The following is a 23,063-nucleotide window of genomic DNA, read 5'->3' as shown; positions in this document are numbered from 1 at the left end:
TTAAAGACAAACATACTGTGAGTTCAGTGGTTATTTTACTGAAGCAGTTCACATTCACACCCACAAGCACAAATGACGTAATCGAGTCAGACTTGCGTTGCTGTTAAAATGCACGCTACAGTTGAAGTCAAAAGTTTACATCAGCAAAATAAGAGAGATCATACAAAATTCATTTTATTTTTTATTAAGCACTGACCTGAGTTCCTTGTTCGTCCTGAACAGTTGAACCGCCTGCTGTTCTTCAAAAAAATCCTTCAGGTCCCACAAATTCTTTGTTTTTTCAGCATTTTCGTGTATTTGAACCTTTTCCAATAATGACTGTATGATTTTGAGATCCACCTTTTCACACTGAGGACAGCTGAGGGATTCATATGCAATTATTACAGAAGGTTCAAATGCTCATTGATGCTTCAGAAGAAAACACAATGCATTAAACTTTTTGAATTTGAAGATCAGGGTAAATTTACTTTAACTTATTTTGTCTTCTGGGAAACATGTATATATCTTCTGTAGCCTCTGAAGGGCAGTACTACATTTAAAAATGTTTAGGCAAAATAAGAAAAATGTACACATCTTCACTCTGTTGAAAAGTTTACACCCCCGGCTCTTAATGCATGGTTTTTCCTTCTAAAGCATCACTGATCATTTGAACCTTCTGTAATAGTTGCATATGAGTCCCTCAGTTGTCCTCAGTATGAAAAGATGGATCTCAAAATCATACAGTCATTGTTGGAAAGGGTTCAAACACACAAGAATGCTGAAAAACTAAAGAATTTGTGGGACCTGAAGATTTTTTCTGAAGAATAGTGGCCAGTTTGACTGTTCAGGACAAACAAGGGAGTCATGAACAACTGTCACTTAAAAAAAAACAGCTGTGGATTGTTTGGTTAACAACACCGAATTAAGAATCAAATGTATGTAAAGTTGAACAGGGCAATTTTTATAAATTCAACTACTATTTTCACTTGTGGACTATATGTAAACGTCTTTTATGTGAAAAATCTTATTCAGGTCAGTACCAAATAAAAAAATAAATAAATAAAATAACAACATGCATTTTGTATGCTCTCTCTTATTTTGGTAAAATTAACATTTTGAAAATTCTGCAAGGTGTATGTAAACTTTTGACTTCATCTGTATGTATACATGGGTGCACAGATAAAATGCACTGTAAATAAGTTCAGACCGCTCATTTGCATACCCACATAATTTCCAGCTGTTAATGCATGATCACCTTTTCAGATCGACTAACTGTAATACTATATAAGATTTCTATTCGAACTGAAAGCATTAATCTAGGCTGCGCGTTACCGGTTTCAGAGCAAATATGCAAAACTGTGACATTTCATTTACTGGCACACTTTGCTTGGCAGCGTTAAACCTGGCAGAGCATAAACTTGCTTGCCCTCAACCTGCCAAAATAGAAGCTTGCTGATTTTAGGTTTAAAAAAAACATTAAAAATAAACACAAAATGAAACGAAAATGTAAATATTAGCCTTGTATTTTTTAAGTGTACTATAAAATTATTGCATTTTTATTAAATATTAATTATTATTTTTTAAATATAATAGTATCATCAAACTTTTTGATATTTTAATATTATTATTTATAATAATAATATTAACTAAAATAATAAATAATAATAAAATAACTAAAGAATACCATTATTGATATTATTATTTATTGGGTCACACTATGTGCAGTGTATATTTATTTCAAATGTGCATTTTTGCAAAAAAAAAAAAAAGTCAGATTTATTGTTTCTATGTATATAATCAACTTTATATGAATAGTTTTATAGTTCTCCATCATTTTTAAATCCATTAAGTACACAGACATGTGACTTTCTAATGATTTTTTTTTTTTTTTCTTCAAATCAAAGTTTGTAATGTTGTAATTCATCTTGTAGCTGGTTCACTTGCTTCATAACTTACAGGGGTTGGACAATGAAACTGAAACGCCCGGTTTTAGATCACAATAATTTATTAGTATGGTGTAGGGCCTCCTTTTGCGGCCAATACAGATTTAATTCGTCTTGGGAATGACAGATACAAGTCCTGCACAGTGGCCAGAGGGATTTTAAACCATTCCTCTTGCAGAATAGTGGCCAGGTCACTACGTGATGCTGGTGGAGGAAAACGTTTCCTGACTCGCTCCTCCAAAACACCCCAAAGTGGCTCAATAATATTTTAATCTGGTGACTATGCAGGCCATGGGAGATGTTCAACTTCACTTTCATGTTCATTAAACCACTCTGTCACCAGTCTTGCTGTGTGTATTGGTGCATTATCATCCTGATACACAGCACTGCCTTCAGGATACAATGTTTGAACCATTGGGTGCACATGGTCCTCCAGAATGGTTCGGTAGTCCTTGGCAGTGACGCGCCCATCTAGCACAAGTATTGGGCCTAGAGAATGCCATGATATTGCAGCCCAAACCATCACTGATCCACCCCCATGCTTCACTCTGGGCATGCAACAGTCTGGGTGGTACGCTTCTTTGGGGCTTCTCCACACCGTAACTCTCCCAGATGTGGGAAAGACAGTGAAGGTGGACTCATCAGAGAACAATACATGTTTCACATTGTCCACAGTCCAAGATTTTCGCTGCTGGCACCATTGAAACCGACGTTTGGCATTGGCACGAGTGACCAAAGGTTTGGCTATAGCAGCCCGGCCATGTATATTGACCCTGTGGAGCTCCCGACGAACAGTTTTGGTGGAAACAGGAGAGCTGAGGTGCACATTTAATTCTGCAGTGAGTTGGGCAGCTGTGGTTTTATGTTTTTTGGATACAATCTGGGTTAGCACCCGGACATCCCTCTCAGACAGCTTCCTCTTGCGTTCACAGTTACTCCTGTTGGATGTGGTTCGTCCTTCTTTGTTGTATGCTGACATTACCCTGGATACCGTGGCTCTTGAAACATCACAAAGACTTGCTGTCTTGGTCACAGATGCACCAGCGAGACGAGCACCAACAATTTGTCCTCTCTTGAATTCTGATGTGTCACCCATAATGTTGTGTGCATTGCAATATTTTAAGCTAAACTGTGCTATTACTCTGCTAATTAAACCTTCACACTCTGCTCTGACTGGTGGAATGTGCAATCAATGAAGATTGGCCACCAGGCTGATCAAATCTGTCCATGAACCCTCCAACACTAAATTGGCCAGTGTTTCAGTTTCATTGTCCAACCCCTGTATAATGATTTAATTTAGACACTGGGATGAGTGAATGGAAGAAATACTTGGAAACCATCACTGCTAAAAAAAAAAAAAAAAGTGGACAGGCACTGTTGCACTCTGTTGATGTTTTTAACATCAATATATGACCAACCAATTTGATTGGTTCCTGATGTGCTTTAATTCTGCAAATAATTATATATTTAATCTGAAAATATTGCGTTTTGCACATTCCTCCCATAATTGTTTTTCAAAGGATTCATTTGATATTCTCTGCATCTTCTGTTTGATTGCAGTACCCGCCACCCCTCATTCCCCCCAGAGGAGAAGTCAACGCTGCAGACGCCTTTGACATCGGCTCGTTCGATGAGGAAGACACCAAGGGAATTAAGGTAAAACCAGTAACCGTGGGACCAAACTTTTCACTTATTCCACTTGATGCTCAAGGCTGATGTCTTTGCTTCAGCCCAGTGACCATCAAAGTAGACTACTTAGTAGTTTTTCAAGTGCAGCCAAGATTGCGTCCAGCACTGAGAGAACCGTATAAAATCTAAGAGCACTTGAGCTTGTGTTTCATGCTTTGAAATCTGGAGGAATTTTCCACTATGCTGTGAGCATGTTAAATTACTCCCTTGTAGCCTGAATTTGACTTCAAGCATAAAGTCTGGTCTACATTGCAACTTGTGTACTTTAGACAGGATGAGACTGTCTGAATTGAAGGTAACTATCATCTTTATGTGTCTCTCTCAGCTGCTTGACAGTGATCAGGAGCTCTATAAGAACTTTCCACTGGTGATCTCCGAGCGCTGGCAGCAGGAGGTGGCCGAAACGGTGTATGATGCCGTTAATAGCGACACAGATAAAAATGAGGCGCGCAAGCGGGCCAAAAACAAGCAACAAGGCCACGAAGAGGGTGAGATATGGCATATAGTTTTTTTTTTTTTTTTCTGCACATTTCCTCCCTAATTCTCATGAATATATTGTGGCTTAATATTCAGATATTGTATATTTTATGTATTTATATGTTTTTGAAACAATATTCATAAGTTTAGGGTAAATACGATTTTTAATGTTTTTTTTAAAAATATCTTTTGGTCATTAAGGCTGCATTTGTTTGATACAAAACAGTGAAACAGTAATATTGTGAAACATTATTACAATTTAAAAGAACTGTTTTCAATTTTAATAGATTTTAAAATATAATTTATTCCTGTGATTGCAAGCAAAATTTTCAGCATTATTACTCCAGTCTTCAATGTCACATGATCCTTCAGAAATCATTTTAATACTTAATTTAAGATTTATTTGAATAGAAAGTTCAAAAGAACAGCATTTATTTGAAATAAAATTCTTTTTGTAACATTATATATGTATTTACTGTAACTTTTTATCAATTTAATGCTGAAATAATTTATTTAAAAAAAAAAATTATTTATTAAAACAAACTTTCTTACCCTAAACATTAATTGGTAGTGAAAATTTATATTTAATTATTTCATAATTTTGTCTACTTCAAAATTTTTATACATGTATACTACCAGTCAAAAGTTTTGGGGCAGTAATATTTTTAATTTTTTTTTTAAAGACATCTCTTCTGCTCACCAAGCCTGCATTTATTTGATCCAAAATACAGCAAAAATAGTAATATTGTGAAATATTTTTACTATTTAAAATAGCTGCTTTCTTTTTGAATATATTTAAAAAATGTAATTTATTCCTGTGATCAAAGCTGCAAATTTGCTGTCAAAGAAACTTTTTTTTTATTATTATTATTATTATCAATATTTAAAACAGTTTAGTACTTGTTTTTAAAGCAGCAAATCAGAATATTAGAATGATTTCTGAAGGATCGTGTGACTGGAGTAATGATGCTAAAAATTCAGCTTTGAAATCACAGGAATAAATTGCATTTTAATACATATTTAAATAGAAAATAGTTATGTTAAATAGTAAATTTTTTTCAAGATTTCAATGTTCTTGCTGTACTTCGTATCAAATAAATGCAAGCTTGGTGAGCAGAAGAGACTTCTTAAAAAAAAATAAAAAAAAATAAAAATCTTACTGTCCAAAAACTTTTGACTGGTAATGTAGCTTATTACTTGGTTTTGAATCCTGATATTGCTTTGTGAAATTAGTCCACTAATAAGCTAACTTGATAGCTGCCTTAGTAGTAAAAAGATATTTAGAAAATTATATTACTTAAAGAAATCTTTTATAAACACTAAGTTTGTGACTAGTGAGAGGTGTCATGACAATGTACACAGAACAGCTGTTTGCAGAATGCTGTTTGTAAACATCCTGTTTGCTCTTATTCGGCAGACTCTCATTTTCTGACTACTGTAGCGAGTTCCTTGGGAGTGTCCTGTATTTTGGACTTACAGAGAGTCATGAAACCCTAATGAACGGCCGCTCCAGGCGTCGCGTCGTCTGCGGCGCTCGGTCATTTACCCAGGTTTTAAGCCGGTCCAAAAGATAATGCTTTCTGCTGGAAACTCCAGTTTGCGTTAAATCACAAGCCGTCTACAGAATTGACAAGCAGTAATTTCACACTGTGGTGCCGAGAGAAGCAAACGGCATCTGCTACGGTAGTGCCACATTCTCCAGCATGAATTAAAGACCTGGACTGACGTCAGCTAATCGACTTTCACGGGTCCGGCGTCAGTTCCGTCAGCGACCTCGAAGAGGGGATTGAACCCTTCGTACTTGTCGTGCAGTGCTGGTGCCACATGCTTCCCTCAAGGGAAAGACAGAGCACCCATCACATGACCGACTGTGTGATGGTCAGAAATAGATCTGAAAGAGCCGTGTAATTTAGCAAACACTGAATTAATGGTGTGCGTCACAACTTCAAGATACAAGCACGGGAGTTAAAAGGAATTGATGACCCAAAGTGATCCAAATGTGGCTTTCTTTACAAAAAAATATAATAAATATAGCCCGCAAGCAGCGACTACCAGGTTCAAGCTCTTTAATGCATTTAAGCATGTATGAAAAAAAGACATTCATTCAAGACATTTAGAAAGCTTTTAACCACCTAAATCAGTGATTTCTAAAAAGCATTTAAGGTAAATCCAGGTAATTTACCATAGAAATATTTTGTTTTTTAACTGTTATGACTGTTATAGCACCAGCTGTGGTCCGATCCCCTTAACATTTTGTATGCTTGTTTAGAATCGCCTGTCGCATTCAGGTTTTGTGAAGTTTTGAGTTTTCCTTTAGGCTTTATAGGATTTTGGGTAAATCTGGACAAGCCTCTTTTCTAAACGACCCTGTTATAGCAATTCTGTGTCAAGCAATAGTTTGTTTGGGTTTTTCGCTTTGCTTCGCTTTTAAATAACTTCTTAAAGCGCTGTGCGCATTTTACTTTCACTTTCAAATTAGTGGCAATTTGTCATGGATTTAATTCAAGCAACAACAAAATACAACGTCAGACTCATAGAATTTACTTAGGCTACACAAAATTTAAATAGCCTAGGTATACAAACTAAAAATCAGCAAACACTGTGGCACCAAAAAATGAGAAACATACATTTAATCGCAAAATGAATAAGAAAGTTTGGAGGTGCGGCATATACGTTGATGTAAAATAAAAAAAGATATATAAAATACACAAAGTTTAAAATGAAATAAAAAGCAGCAAACACTGTGGAACCAAATAAAAAAAGAAACAAAGGTTTTAAAAAAGCTTCCTAAATCATCTTAGATTCGTTTCTTCTGCCATCGGCTTGTCTTTCTCACCTCCCTCATCTTGTCAGTCAGCTTGACTCACTCTCCTCACTTGATAAATTAAATCGGACTCCTGCTGCTGTTCTGTGATGTAAATAAAACCGTGTCACTGTCATATATACAGAGGTAAGCCGAACATGTAGGATTCATATTTAAAATGTATTTTTGCATTTTAATATTCACAGACACTAGTCTATATCATGATTTAAATTAAGCGACAGGCCTACTTTTGATTTATTAATCCAAAACTTTACGACATGGCATACGCGTTGATATAAAATTTAAAAAAATATATATATATATAAAATACACAAAGTTTAAAATGAAGTAAAAAGCAGCAAACACTGGAATCAAATAAAAAAAGAAACAAAGGTTTAAAAAAAGCTTCCAAAATCATCTTAGGTAAAGGCCAAAAGACAACAGGCTTTTCGAAATCCAAAATATTGCCAAACAGGCGATTTTGCCTTTCGTTTCTTCTGCCATCACCTTGTCTTTCTCACCTCCCTCATCTTGTCAGTCAGCTCGACTCACTCTCCTCACTTGATAAATTAAATCGGACTCCTGCTGCTGTTCTGTGATGTAAATAAAACCGTGTTACTGCCATATATATATATATATATATATATATATATATATATATATATATATATATATATATATATATATATATATATATATATATATATATATATATACACACACGCACATACATATACAGACGCAAGCCGAACATGTAGGATTCATATTTAAAATGTTTTTGCATTTTAATATTCAGAGACACTAGTCTATATCATGATTTGAGTTAAGTGACAGGCCTACTTTTGATTTATTAATTCAAAAATTTACAAATTCCGTAGCATTCCGCATTATAAAGTAAATCCATTTTTATGAATGAACTCCGCGATTTCGTCTGCGTTTTTGTGGAACTTCGGAACATTTCGGGTTGTCCTGTGTGTTTGAACGAGCTGCAGGGGTGACATCACATCATAGGGTGTCTTTCTCTCTCTATTGACCTTGTCTAACAGATGCTCAAATTTCATCGCCCACGTTTCTTGAGATACACAAATGTCCTTGTAGACACTTGTGGCACTTCAGACCAAGACCGTGCACAAAGATTTTCATGTTGATGGAATAAATAGTTGTGCAGTTATAACAATTTTTTAAATATTTTCCCTTTTATAGCGCCACCAAGTGGCCAAGCTCCACAACTTTTTTTTGTGACCTTAAATTTAGCTCTTACATAAGTGTTTTGAGTTTGGCCCATTCCTTCAGGAGTTACAGGCATTTTACCCTTTCAAACGTTTAGCGTCCCTTTGCGACGGGTGAGTCAAGTTCAACTTTTTTTGATAATTTTTGATATCTGCTCTCCAGAGAATCTTTCTGGACCGGTTTGGTTCTGATTGAGCGAAAAACCTAGGACTAGTTCGCACAAGTAGGGTTTTCAAAAAATTCGAAATACAAACGATATAAAATACTTGAGCCTGCGGCTGACGGTTGAGGAGTTATGAGCGTTTTCATACTTTTTTTCGCTGTAGCACCCCCATCAGGCCGACTGGGGCGAGCCTTGGTCACATTTTAGGTGGTGTGAGTACTACCATCCCTCCAAGTTTCAAATCTCTACGACTTATGGTTTGCTCTGCAAACCACGATCAGTTGTACGTGGAGATCACTGATCCTTCATCATTCTTACAAATACAATAGGGTTTCAGCGTTATGCACTTAAACCCCTGAATACAAATGAGAATGTCCCAAAGATACGTACAATTATTCCAAAATGACATTGAGCATTATGTGTTTGTGGTCTTTGTGCAGACTATGCGCTGGGAAAGGACTGTATCATGCACGGCTACATGTTAAAGCTAGGAAACCCCTTCCTGACACAGTGGCAGCGGCGGTATTTCTACCTATTCCCCAATCGTGTCGAATGGAGAGGTGAAGGAGAGTCTCGGGTGAGTGTTTTTGTTTTCTTTACTGTTAGCATCTGTATAAAGGGTTAAAGAAAACATTTTTTGAGAATGAACATGCCTGTGTGTCCCTACGCTGTAGGAACATTGGACTAGAACGTTAAAAAAACGTAAATTCAAGGTGAGTCTGGTGCATTTGATTAGCTGATTCCTCCTCTGCTTTAAGTTTCATTGTCCATTGCAGAACTGGAAGTATCAAGAACTATTCTAAGAAAAAGGCGAGGAGGAATCACATCACTTTAGAGATTAGCATACGCCCAACATCGTGCTCCACCCTGCTCCGAAATTCCCATAGTGACGCAGGTTCACCTGCAGCCTGAACCGTTGAGATGCCCACTTCTCCCTTTTAACATCCTCTGCTTCTTTCCACCGCTAAAGCAAACCTCAGTCTTTTCCCATCCGGAGGAAGCTGATTGCGTTTGCGCTCAGATAATGCAGAAGTAGGTCACTGCAGGTTCCCTGGGGCCAGAGAGTTTCTGCCCTGATCTGTAACTAAGATTAAGAAGTGCAGATTTCGCCAGTTTCCTGCATTTTTAACTCCCGGAGTTTCTGAATCTCCGATCTGAAGGGTAAATGCACTTCCTGTGGAACATGCTGGAGAGGAGATGCATGGAAATGGGGAAAAAAAGAGAGGCCACTCGCAAGTCAGATTTGAAAGCTGTGATGCATGTGATACTTGACTACATTGCAGTTGTTCAGTGTTCTCAATTTTAGGAAATCAGTCTGGCTTTAATTTTCATTCATTCATTAATTATTTGATTTTATAGCCCTATGTAGTGTTTTTGAACTTTATACGTACTTTTAGTTTAATAAAACTTAATACTAATTTTTTTTTTTTTTATATTGAATTTACTAAATAACCCAAAAATTGCCATTATTACATGGTGATTTAATATTTAAAATAAAATGTAGTCATATAGCCCAACCTTAATATATGTAAAATTATGTATATAATCTTAGTTTATATAATATTACTTTGAATGTAATAATATAGCACTAATAATCTGTACATCCTTAGTTTTATGTTCTAATCCAGTGTATTGAAAATTAATATGTTCTGGCAGCTGGAAAAATATATTTATTTATATTTGTAACTTGTATGATATTTTTAGTAAAAATTAATTGACTAGATTTTATTTATTTATTTTTATTTAATTTATTTACACTGCCATTTAAAAGTAAGATTTTTAATGTGTTTTTTTTTTATTATTATTATCTTATGCTCATCAAGGCTGCATTTACTTGGTCAAAAATAGAGAAAAATATTATGAAATATTATTCCAGTTTAAAATAATGTTTTTCTATTTAATATATTTTAAAATATAATTTATTCCTGTGATGGAAAAATAAATTTTCATCAGCCTCCAGTCTTCAGTGTCACATGATCCTTCAGAAATCATTCTAATATGCTAATTTATTACTTTTATTATCAATGTTGGATATTATCAATATTTTTTTTGGAGCCTGTAGTATTTTTTCAGGATTCTTTGAATAAAAAAGTTAAAAAGAACAGCATTTATTTAAAATAAAAATCTTTTCTTTGCTAACACTAATTTACTGACGACAAACATATCTATTTTAAGTAAATGCTGTTTTTTTTTTGTTTTGTTTTGTTTTTTTAAAGAATCCTGAAAAAAGTGTCACAGGTTCCAACTAAATATTAAGCAGCACAACTGTTTTCAACATTCATAATAAATCAGCATTTACAATGATTTCTGAATCATGTGACACTGAAGACTGGAGTATTGATGCTGAAAATTCAGCTTTGCATCACAGAAATAAATTGCATTCTATAAAATAGTCATTTTACATTGAAATAATGTTTTACAATATTAGTTTTTTTCTGGATTTTTGATCAAATAAATGCAGCCTTGGTGAGCAAAAGAAACTTCTTCAAAAAAGCAAACCAAATTTTTGGACGGCAGAGTATATACATTTTTCCAAGAATTTTTTAGTGAAAACTTTTCTGACATGCCTAACATAATATAATAAAAATAAAAATTGTAATTATTTATTTGTTTGTTTATCGTTGCATAAATATGATCTATGGGATGCATAAATCATATTTATACAGTGATAAACAAACAAGCTTTGTTGTTGCACCGCATTATTTAAAATTCATTTTCTGTTCTGCTGAACAGTGAACAAAAGGATCCTTATGTAAAAAAAACAAAACAAAAAAAACACTAGATGTCTGTCTTCACAGAGAAAAGTACTTTAAATCAAGGTCTTTAAAAAAAAAAAAAAAAACCCGACTGAATGTGGTACGTGTCATTTAGAGGATAAATGTTTGTACTGAAGTGAAATGACTTCCATTATCCTTCAGCCTGATGGGAATCAGGTATCCGCGATCAGACGGTTACATGAGATGCTACGTCTGCAGCCTGTTGTACCACAGCTGATTTATTGAGTACAAGAACAGCTTGTCATCCGTGTCTCTGCTCCCTCGTAGCCCCAGACAACCTCTAGAATTTCTGCCACAGCGTAAGTGACGCCGATATATGCGTATACCTCAGGCATAGGGTAAAATCCCACCCGCCCAGAGCTTGCAGGTAGCATGGCGTGTTCCTCTCGAACACAGTAGGATAGTCTGTGAGAAGACTCTTACAGGGACGCACTAATTAGTCTTTCCTCCCCCCAGCAAAACCTGCTGACCATGGAGCAGATCGTGACTGTGGAGGAGACGCAGATCAAGGACAAAAAGTGCATCCTGCTGAGGATCAAAGGAGGGAAACAGTTTGTCCTGCAGTGCGAGGTAGGGCACCTTCATGCTGTTCTCACCGTCTCGTCGTGGGTTTCTCTCTTCCCCTTTTGCTTTCGTATTGTCTTGCTTCACTTTTATTGTTCCCTATGCCTCTTTTTCAAACTCGAGTGAGTTGTCTTATTATAAGTGAATACATGACTAAATGTAAAATCAGTCAAAGTCTAATTTAACAAAAGTCACACATTTAGTATTTAAGTCTTTCCTCTCCAGCGTTTTTGAAAAAAGTTTCAAAAAATAATTTTCAGAATAGTTTGCTGTATGAATATCTGAACATACAGGAAAATAAAGAACAGAGCCTTTACTTTTAAACAAAAGAGGTAAGATTCATAAAAAATGCAATATTTTGAGCAAAAAGCTGAGAAAATCACGTTTTTATCAAATATTGCATTTGGATCATATTCAGTAGGATAATCAAAGCAAAGATGCAGTAGATCACTTCCATCAATGCTCAAAAGCTTCACAGTCCTGTACCACTTTGTGGATCGACATCTCACTCAGTAACATTAGGCAGTTTTTTTAAATTTATATGCTGTTTATTGTTAATAATCTCATTGCTTCATATGCATCTGCTTACATATGAGATTGCTTGTTCCTCACCTGTTATTGATTGAGAGATTCTGGACTCATTCAGGAGGAAAAATGAGAAAATTTTGTTTAGCAGGGAAATAGATAAGATTAAATATTATAATTAATAATAATACACAATTAATAATAAATATTATATAGTCTGTTACTGTTAATGTATGGTCTTGCTTTTCTTAAAAAAGAGCTATTTTTTTCAGTCACAAAATTAAGGCAGAAAAAGTAAAGCACTATTCTATGGCCACAAACAGTTAAAGTCAAAAGTTTACATACACCTTGCAGAATCTGCAAAATGTTAATTATTTTACCAAAATAAGAGGGATCAAACAAAATCATGTTATTTTTTTATTAGTACTGACCTGAATAAGATATTTCACATAAAAGACGTTTACATATAGTCCACAAGAGAAAATAATAGTTGAATTTATAAAAATTGACTTTTTTTAACATTTTTGTGTATTTGAACCCTTTCCAACAATGACTGTATGACTTTGAGATCCATCTTTTCACACTGAGGACAACTGAGGGACTTGAAATGCTCACTGATTCAGAAGGGAAAACGATTAAGAGCCGAGGGTGAAAACTTTTTGAATTTAAAGATCAAGGACTTATTTTGTCCTCTGGGAAACATGTAAGTATCTTTTGTCATTTCTGAAGGGCAGTACTAAATTAAAAAAATATATGATATTTAGGCAAAATAAGAAATATGTACACATCCTCATTCCGTTCAAAAGTTTACACCCCTGGCTCCTAATGCATGTTGTTTTTCTTCTAAAGCATCAGTGAGCGTTTGAACCAACTGTAATAGTTGCATATGAGTCTCTCAGTTGTCCTCAGTGTGAAAAAATTAATCTTAAAATTATACAGACATTGTGAACTCAAATACACAAAAGTGCTAAAAAAAAAAAAAAAAAAAAAAAGATTTTGTGGGACCTGCCGGCCTTTGCACTTTGGGCGTCCCGTGTTCGAGTCCCAGCTTGTGGACCTTTCCCAATCCCGTCTGCCCTCTCTCCCACTTCATTTCCTGCCTCACTACTCTCCTATCAAAAAAAAACAAAAAAAAAAACGCCAAAAATAAATCTTTAAAAAGAAAAAAAACTTCGTGGGCCCTAAAGGATTAGGCAGTTTAACTGTTCAGGACAAACAAGTGACTCATAAACAACTATCACTAAACAAAAAACAAAGCTGTGGATCATTCAGGTACCAACACAATATTAGTAATCAAGTGTATGTGAACTTTTGAGTAATTTTTGTAAATTCAGCTATTATTTTCTCTTGTGGACTATATGTAAACGTCTTTTATGTGAAAAATCTTATTCAGGTCAATACTAAATAAAAAAAAAAAACCATGCATTTTGTATGATCCTTCTTATTTTGGTAAAATAATTAACGTTTTGCAGATACTGCAAGGTCTATTATTAACTCTTGAGTTCAACCTTATATGATAATATTAAATTAACTGAGATTAATATAATTGATAATAACAATACACAATGATTTATGTTACCTAGTGTATGTTACTGTTATATTACGGTTTTGTTTTTCTCAAAAAGAAAAGAAAGCTTTGATTTCAATTACAAATAAGGCAGAAGAGCTAAAGCCTTGCCTGATATGATGTATTTTATTTATTTGATGATCATAAGTTAAGATATGTAATTGACTGGATTATGCCTAAACAAGCCCTGACAACATGTTATTTATTAATAGTAATAGTAGTAATAATAATAATAATAATAATAATAATATTTATTATTATTATAAATTATTATATAACCATAATTCCTGTAATATATACCTATGGTCATATTGCCCAAACTTTCTTCGTGTTCCCTCTTGTGTTACTTCATAAAAAGGAGAGCACAGCCACCATGTGCTTCTTATATATGATAAAATTAAATTAAAATATTAATTGACTAAATCCAAAAAAGATTAAAAAAAAAAAAAAAAAAAGCTGGGCCTCTGTGGGCTTTTCTATGTGCTGCTATAAACTTCTGTTCTAAGCAACGTTTATCTTTTTGAGCCTGGAGCAGCATCAGAAGTGTCAATGCATTTGCAGACCTTAGCGAACACTGATCTGAAATTAAACCTCATAAAAGGCTGATTTGAAACACTTTTTATGGGCAGCTTGTGCCATACAAATATCTCACATTAAATGCACAAGCCTCAAGCTCGAGGTTCCAATCCAGTCTGACATTTGCATACTAATAAACCAAAATATTGTTGCAAAAGATATGTTACTGAACAATTTCTCAATCAGTAATTTCATTTAAAAATAACATCATAACTGGCTTTCAGAATGCAGTCTGGTATTACCTTATTCACAAAAGAAAGACATTTTCTGTATCATTTTGCATCCAAAATTTGTAACATTTTGCATCCAAAAGCGCCGACTAGGTAGCTCACTAGTGTTTGAAAGCTTTTAGTATTTTAAAGAAAAAAAATCATAAAGCAGCTGAGAATTAATCGCAAATGTTGTTTTTCTTCTCACAGAGCGATCCAGAGTTCGTACAGTGGAAGAAGGAGCTCACCGAAGCGTTCACCGAGGCCCAGAAGCTGCTGCGTCGTGCCCCCAAAGTCATCGGCAAGGGCCGAACCAATGTGGTGGAACTGTCCAAACCTCCGCTCACGCACCGCAACAGCAACGGCCTGTGAGCCGCCGCCCCCCAAACCCCCCTTCCCGCCACCCTCGTCCACCACTCCTCTCCATCCACCTCATTGACACACACATGCACATGCTCTCACACTCTCTGTCTCCCAGCAAAATGCTTGTCCAGCACCATTAGGCTTCCCAACGGGCACAGCGAGCCGCCATACGGTCCGTCTCGGATGGTTCTGCTGGACTGTGCCCTGCTGTTCCTCAACTGTTCGTCAATCAAATGCACACGTGTACACAGCTCCTTGCAACTTGACACGCCGGGGTGGGCGTTGCTCCAGGATAATGTTAAAGAACAATCAGTGCTGAATTTGGGACCTCGTGGTGCAGGCTGGGATACTGCGCCCTAACTGCGTTTGTCAGCATGTCGTTCCTGATCCCTCCATTCTCCTTGCACACGCCGGCATGCTCGTATATAGGCAAAGAAAGAGGATCTAAGGAGCTTCTATAAATGTGGCAGTGTGCTAATGCCAGACAGTATCAGTACCTCTGCTAGAGGGAAACCAGAGCCATGCGGCCTGAGAGATCTAATCAGATGGAAAGACCCCGAAATCATTTCAGTTGTCTTTTCACATCCTTCATAGGAACGCCAAGGCCATCTCGCTTCTCAAAGCGTATGCTTTGCACCACTTTCCGTCAACATCGTGAGAGTGCATGCCGTTTCGTGCTTAACGGACTCGGATTTGCGGACTGTTTTGGCGTCCCGTACTTGTAAAGTACAAAAGTCTTCGACGCTTCCGTAACACTCGCTATTGAACGAACTGCTATTGAACGGCGAGTTTTGTGCATCCAAGTTGCGCTCTCAAAGGACTACTTACAGTGTAAAAATAGAGTGTTTTTCTTTGTCTTTTTTTTTTTTTTTTTTTTTTTTTTTGGTGCTCAGCCCTTGTAAACTCCAGATTCGTTTGGGTCGCTCATGTGCATTAAATGCGTGTACTTGTGCGTGTACACGATTGCAAAAACTAGTTGTTGTCGCTTCAAAGGAAATCCCCCAGGAAGAATTGTTTTCTTTCACCTTGAATGTATTTTTTGTTTCTCTTTTTCGTTCATTCGTGGATGGAGTGATTTACGCTGCTCGACACAATGGGACGGAACGTGGCGGGACGTTTACTAAGACACGAACCCAACCCCTCCCCCCCAAATACACAGAAGTGCAAAAAGTGCCAATGAAATAAACGTTCGACTTGAGACACCTGAGAATGAGTCCAGGCCACCTGTGAACAGACCCCGAGAACAGTGTTGGAAACCCGAACGCACAGAATAAAAAACTGAACGTATGGACGCCAATGATGATGCATGATGTCTCGGTTCGAGGGACCACTTGGAAAAAAAGAAAAAAAGCAGCAGCAGCAACATCCCTGGAGTCTTTTATCCGACTGTATATATGAATCCTTTCTCTGTGCATCTACAGTATAATCTTCTTGACGATGTTTGCATATATGGCGATTCTCTGTCTCTGCCTGTCTGTGTTTGTCCCTATGTCTCAGCTTGGGGGCGGGCGGGGTGGGTGGGGTTCACATCTGTCAATCAACCGGCGGGCGTGTGCAAACCTCTTAGGACCGTCGGTGTGAGAGAGCGGAGAGTCGAATGGCTTATCTCATAATGAGGTGCGAGGAGGTCTTCTGGCGTCACCGTTATCCATTCACGGGCAGGCAGACCGTTATTCAGTACGAAGGTAGGGCGCTCGCACTCACAGGTGTTCGGATAGGTGGAAGGAGAGACAACTTAAAACCGTTTGTTGCAAGGCTTGATTTGAATATAGGTTAAATTTTTATATTGTTTTGAATGTGACGCAAATGCAGATTTCTATAGATGACATTTTTTGGAGTATGTTATGTGCATTTATTTCAGTCTCTTTTTTTTTGTTGAATGGAAAAACAAGCACAGGCATGAGGTGATTTTAAACAAGTGTTTTCTTCATGTATATTCAGGTTCTTTTTTGTTTTCCATGCAGTAAGTTTCTTTTTCTACGACTCTGTCGTGCAGAAATGTCGGATCAGTTTTTGTAGCCTTTAAAAATCGGGGAGGTGCCATCCCGAGGATGTTTTAGTGCCCTTCAAGGGTTTTATTTTGAAACCAAAATGGCTTGTTTTGAAATACATACATATATATATATATATATATCTATATATCACTGCACTTTTTCCACCACGCTTCACGAGCTGACAAAAAAATGTGCCAAACGACTGTAGGAGAATGTCTTTGAACCAATGAAAAGCTCACGCGATGCTCGCCGAGAGTTAAAATTGGTACGGGCGAGCGGCGGCGGCGAGTTTGAGAAAGGGTACAACAAAAATGTGACCAAATTCAGGTGACGTGGAACAAGTGGGCCGCGGGGCGAACGAACCCTGCGTCATTGACGATACGCCTCAGAGCTACTGATCGGCTAGCCCGTTTCTCAAACAAAGGGTGGCACCTCCGCCAGTCCGAAATATCCATGTTTTATTCAGGGGTTTTATATTTTATTTTAACGGTAGCTTTTCAGTCACTTCGTCAGTGTTTGCTTCATTCGATTGCTTGTGTGTCTGTTCCGTAGCGGTGATTTTTGTGCGTGGGCGAACGCAGGTTTCGAAACGGCGGATGAATAGAAAAAAGAAAAACAAACTAACAAAAATCTAAGTATATATGTGTATATGAAATGAAAACAAATGAGCTTAGGTTTATTTAAAAGACTTAGACACGCGAGAAAAAAAATCGGGACTCGGGAAGGGATCGGGTTCGACGTGAGTTCAACTATTTGTGGTGAAGAATCAGCTCAGATCTTGCACATAAAAGTTTAGATATTGTACCTACGAGTTACAGATTATTATTTTTGTTCGTTTAATACAGGACTCTCTTGCTCTCTTTCATATTTATTGTCTGGTCGGGGAGCTAGTCCCTCTGTGCGTTGGTTTACCTAGGGCACGGAGCTGTCGAGTATCCGGGTTTACAGTCAACCGAAACTCTCTTTTTTCATGTGCCACAAACAAACGCAAATACTACTGTCTGGGGTTATTACCGTTATGGTTATGATGATGATGATGATAATTATGATGATTATAATTATTGATAATATTATTCAATGAATGATAATTGTTATTAAGATTATTTTCCTTTGTTTTCAATTTTCAGAACAGCTAGGAACATGTGTGTTTGGACTGCTTATAAAAACAGTTCAGAAATAAAAGCCCCTTTTTCGTGTTGCCACGTCTGTTGTCTCCTTCGTTTTCGAGGATTTGTCCTGTTTGCATTAGAACGAGGACGCTCGTTCGATTTGATCGAAGTCCTTAGTGTGAGATTTATAAACTCAAACCTCCATTAGCCAACTTTCAGGGCATGTTAAAGCCATTTGGAGGGGCTGCGGCCAAGTCTCCTCGCTAGAGCTCGGTGTGATTGAGCAGTGCATTAGTGTTCTGGAGTAAACACTCCTCTCTTGGACATCCTTCTCTATCCTGCAGCTATAATCAAAGCTCAAGTGAATCGCAGGGTTCTTGAGGTTTATTGTCCTCGCCGTATTGTAATATCTGTCCTCATTTACCTCTGAAGGTGGAACGGCTGAATGGGGTTTTTAAATGCACTGATTGAAACTGCACTGGCCTTGGAAGTATTTGGATACTTGAGTCACAATGTCTAAACGTCATTAGATGAGAAAATCTCACCAAGTGGCATCTGCGCTCAAATGCTGCTAGACCTGTTCGTTTAGTTTCCTGTAAACGGTCTGCGCTTTCCGTAAAGGCAGTGCCTTTACGCAATTACATGAATTCAAAACAGACCCTTTTTCTTTTTGTTTATTCCTCATGTATTTGTAATCTTATATTGTCAGTGATTCAAATGAAAATGTCTTCAGTATCTTTCATTCGTCAACATGATCTGGTCACCTATTTTATCTGGTCTACTTTTTTAATGATCCAGTAAATTCCTGATACGTCAGCGGTTCTCAACCAGTGGGCCGGGACAAATGAGACAAAAGTATTAAAATCTGTCAAAACAACTAAACCCCCTCAACAACCTTTTGTTCTTTAAAGAACCACTTCTTGCTGCTTTGAAAAACCTGGATGTATGTGTATGGGTCAATCTATAATCTCATGTCCGTGATGTTTGTTTTTAATATATTTTCATCAATATAAAGCCCTGATGCTTAATTGTCTAGTACACAATTATATTTTTCCCAATCACACTATATGTTGAAAAAGCCATATCTTTTGTTCAAAAATGTTCATATCACATACAACCCTTTTATTCAGCTGTCCGATTTTGTAAAGTTGCTCATTCTACTCTGTGTTTAAGCATGATAATTACCTCAAATATAAATTAATTTCATAGTTTTGCTTTTAGTTAGATTAGCCCTGCTGAAAAAATCAGCTAAAACCAGCCTAGTCTGGAAGTAGCTAGTTTTAGCTGGTCTTCCAGCTGGTCTCCCAGCCTGACCAGCTAAGACCAGCCTGGAAGTGGCCAAAACCCCTCTAAAACCAGCCTGCTGACCAGCTATAACCAGCTAAGACCAGTCTGGATGATCTAATCTGGTTGACTGGTTTTAGCTGGGGGTTTTTTCAGCAGGGAGGTTATCAAGACATTTGGGTGTGCGCTTCAAAAATAATAAGTGTTTATTGTGATATAACTTGTTTTGTTTCCGAAAAACCAATGTCAAACCCACTAGAAAACCCCCCCCAAAAAGGAATGGTTTGTCTCATTCTCGTGTAATTTGTACAGTATGATGATATTTCCTCTAGAAGCACGTGGATGAAACACTAGATGTTCTCTCTCTTTCCCCTAATATTGGTTAAACTAGCAAACCTGTGTCAAGAGTGGATTCATTGACTGTCAACAGTGTTACCCAAGTATTATTGCTGCAAATTTTAGGAAGGCAATTCAACTAAAACTTTGTTTTGTGTATGAAAATATATTTCTAAACATATCATATGCTCAGTAGTTCTAGGCTTCCATGTTGAGTATAGGCCTAAAACACTAAAAATGTCAATTAAGTTACCTGTCATCTGTGTTACCCAGTAAAATGGTGGACAGTAGCAAACATAGATGGTATTTTATGCACATATTCCTACAGATCACCTTTATTTATATGTGACCCTGGACCACAAAACCAGTCTTAAGTCGCTGGGGTATATTTGTAGCAATAGCCAAAAAATACATTGTATTGTATTGTATTTCTAACAAACCATACATCAATGGAAAGCTTATTTATTCAGCTTTCAGATGATGTATAAATCACAGTTTCAAAAAATTGACCCTTATGACTGGTTTTGTGGTCCAGGGTCACATATAGCACTTGATACAATATAGATTGTTTCAAAGCAGCTATGTAAGGTCATGTTTGGGTTTTGGGGAAACAGGAAAACTGTTTTATTGACATTGTCAAATTCTAAATGTACCCCAAATTATAGCATGAACTGTATATCTCCCTGACCGTTGCATTTTTCTCTGTATGGTAAGTTCCAAACTAGTTTATTAGGTGATTAAAAATATTTTTAATTATCTAATGATACACTAAATCACAAACCCCAACTGTGAAAACCCTTGAAAATTTATGAGGCCTTCACCTTTGTTGTGAACAATGGAGAACCATGGTGACAAATTAGTCAAGTCTCGTCGCTTTTCACTGCAGTGAAATGTCAAATTGTTGAATTGAAATTGTTTTTGACTGCAGTACAAATGCGGACTTCAAATGTCTGATGTATCTTGGGCCTACTGTATGTAAAATGATCATTGGGATTATTAGTTAAAAAAAGAAAACTGGTGCCATAACATAATAGCTATGTTTACATGTATTAAAATAATGGGTTTATAATTAGTTTGATGGACTGAAAAGCCTTCATATAAACAAATCAAATGAAAAAGGGGGGGTGTAGACCTGAAATAGTCCAATCAATAGGAAAAAAATGAGTCATGTAAACACTGGAGTCTGACTGTTTTCTGAATTTAATTCAAAAGCACATGGACAATGCCATGATAATTAGAATAGAATATACTTTTGTTGTCTCATTTTTGGGAAATTTGACTTCAAATTTGGACTTCAAATGGCAATGCCAGCAATCAAAATTTAACACCCAAAGCATCACATAGATACACATAATAATATACAATAATAATAAATGATGCAGCAATGCAGATACACTGCCTTTCAAAAGTATGGGATCAATAAGATTTAAAGAAGACTTTTCTACTCATTAAGGCTGCATTTAATTGATTAAAAATATAGAAAAAACTGTAATATTGTGAAATAATATTGCAAGTTAAAACAACAGTTTTCTATTTGAATATACTTTAAAATAGAATTTATTCCTACGATGCAAAGCTGAGTTTTCAGCATCATTACTCCAGTCGTCAGTGTCACAATCCTTCAGAAATCATTTTAATATGTTGATTTATTATGAATGTTTGAAACAGTTGTGCTGCTTCATGTTGTTTTTGGAACCTGTGATACTTTTTTTCAGGATTCTTTGATTTAATAAAATATTTAAAAAGCAGCATTTATTTAAAATATAAATCTTTTGTAACAATATACACTACCATTCGAAATTTGAGGTCAGTAATTTTTTTTTCTTTCTTTCTGTCTTTGCAAGACAATACTTTTATTCATCAAGGATGTGTTAAATTGATCAAAAAAGTGATAGTGAAGACTTATACTGTTAGAACAGATGTCTATTTTGAATGAATGCTGTTCTTTTGAATTTTCTATTCATCAAAGAAACCTGAAAAAAAGCATCACAGATTTGAAAAAACTGAAGACACTGGAGACTGGAGTAATGGTGCTGCTGAAAAATCAGCTTTGGTTCACAAAAATACATTTGATTTTAAAGTATATTAAAATAGAAAACTCTTGTTTCAAATTGCAAAAATATTACTTTTTTCTGTATTTGTTTATCAAATAACTTTAGCATAAGAGACCCAAACTTTTGAAACATCAGTGTATACATCAATATGTTACATGCAGAAGTCCTACAAATCAAATTTTGGAATTCTTGGCACAAAAGAGTTTTTGTAACAATTTGATTCACACTGAAAATCTAAATCATCTCCTCAAATATACAGTAAGAAGCTGAAATTCTCATGTAAAATGTTGTCAGTTACTATTTTCCTGCTTTATTTTAATGTAGAAGACTTAAGAAGACAAATTGTTTACATCCGTTTTACTTTATATCGTGTGTTTATTTCCATCTCACATCCTGTGAACTGTCAGTGGATGAGTCAGAAAATTTGCTAAATATTTGTTTAAAAAGCTCTCTTGATGTTTGTCATCCATGGTAATTGGAACTGGGAACTAGCTTGTGCTGAAGTGTTTGAAATGCATGAAACGCACATGTAAATTAATTTGTGAATCATATTACAGTGTTTAGGGTTCATATACAGTTGAAGTCAAAAGTTTACATACACCTTGCAGAATCTGCAAAATGTTAATTGTTTTACCAAAATAAGAGGGATCATTCAAAATGCATGTTATTTTTTATTTAGTACTGACCTGAATAAGATACTTTACATAAAAGACATTTACATATAGTCCACAAGAGAAAATAATAGTTGAGTTTATAAAAATGACCCGGTTCAAAAGTTTACATACACTTGATTCCTAATACTGTGTTGTTACCCGAATGATCCACAGCTGTGGTTTTTTTTGTTTAGTGATAGTTGTTCATGAGTCCCTTGTTTGTCCTGAACAGTTAAACTGTCTGCTGTTCTTCAGAAAAATTCTTTAGGTCCCACAAATTCTGTGGTTTTCCAGCATTTTTGTGTAATTGAACCCTTTCCAGCAGTGACTGTGTACTTTTGAGATCCATCTTTTTACACTGAGGACAACTGAGGGACTCATATGCAACTATTACAGAAGGTTCAAACGCTCACTGATGCTCCAGAAGGAAAACCATGCATTAACAGCCGGGGGGTGAAAACTTTTTGAATTTGAAAATCAGGGTAAATTCATCTTATTTTGTCTCCTGGGAACTATGTAAGTATCTTTTATAGCTTCTTAAGTGCATTACTAAATGAAAAAAAATATGATATTTGTGCAAAATAAGAAAAAAATGTACGTTTTCATTCTGTTCAAATGTTTTCACCCCTGGCTCTTAATGCGTCATTTTTCCTTCTGGAGCATCAGTGAACCTTCTGTAATAGTTGCATATGAGTCCCTCAGTTGTCCTCAGTGTGAAAAGATGGATCTCAAAATCATACAGTCATTGTTGAAAAGGGTTCAAATACA

At 36.1% G+C, this 23,063-nt stretch overlaps 1 protein-coding gene across 1 annotated transcript in view; it reads left to right on the top strand.

The window, feature by feature from the left end:
* grk3 (G protein-coupled receptor kinase 3) overlaps positions 1-18,057 on the top strand; it is a 64,757-nt gene extending 46,700 nt beyond the window's left edge. Inside the window, exons 17-21 of the mRNA XM_051120688.1 lie at positions 3,483-3,578; positions 3,937-4,099; positions 8,725-8,861; positions 11,518-11,631; positions 14,713-18,057. Coding sequence (XP_050976645.1) covers positions 3,483-3,578; positions 3,937-4,099; positions 8,725-8,861; positions 11,518-11,631; positions 14,713-14,874 — 672 coding nt within the window. The 3' untranslated portion in view covers positions 14,875-18,057. The remainder of the gene's footprint in view (positions 1-3,482; positions 3,579-3,936; positions 4,100-8,724; positions 8,862-11,517; positions 11,632-14,712) is intronic.
* Positions 18,058-23,063: the final 5,006 nt, after the last annotated feature.

Source organism: Labeo rohita, chromosome 10 (genome assembly GCF_022985175.1).
Source record: "Labeo rohita strain BAU-BD-2019 chromosome 10, IGBB_LRoh.1.0, whole genome shotgun sequence".
In the NCBI taxonomy this organism is placed as follows: Eukaryota; Metazoa; Chordata; class Actinopteri; order Cypriniformes; family Cyprinidae; genus Labeo; species Labeo rohita.
Note: the sequence above shows the minus strand (reverse complement) of the source record. Positions and strands in the feature narration are given on the sequence as shown.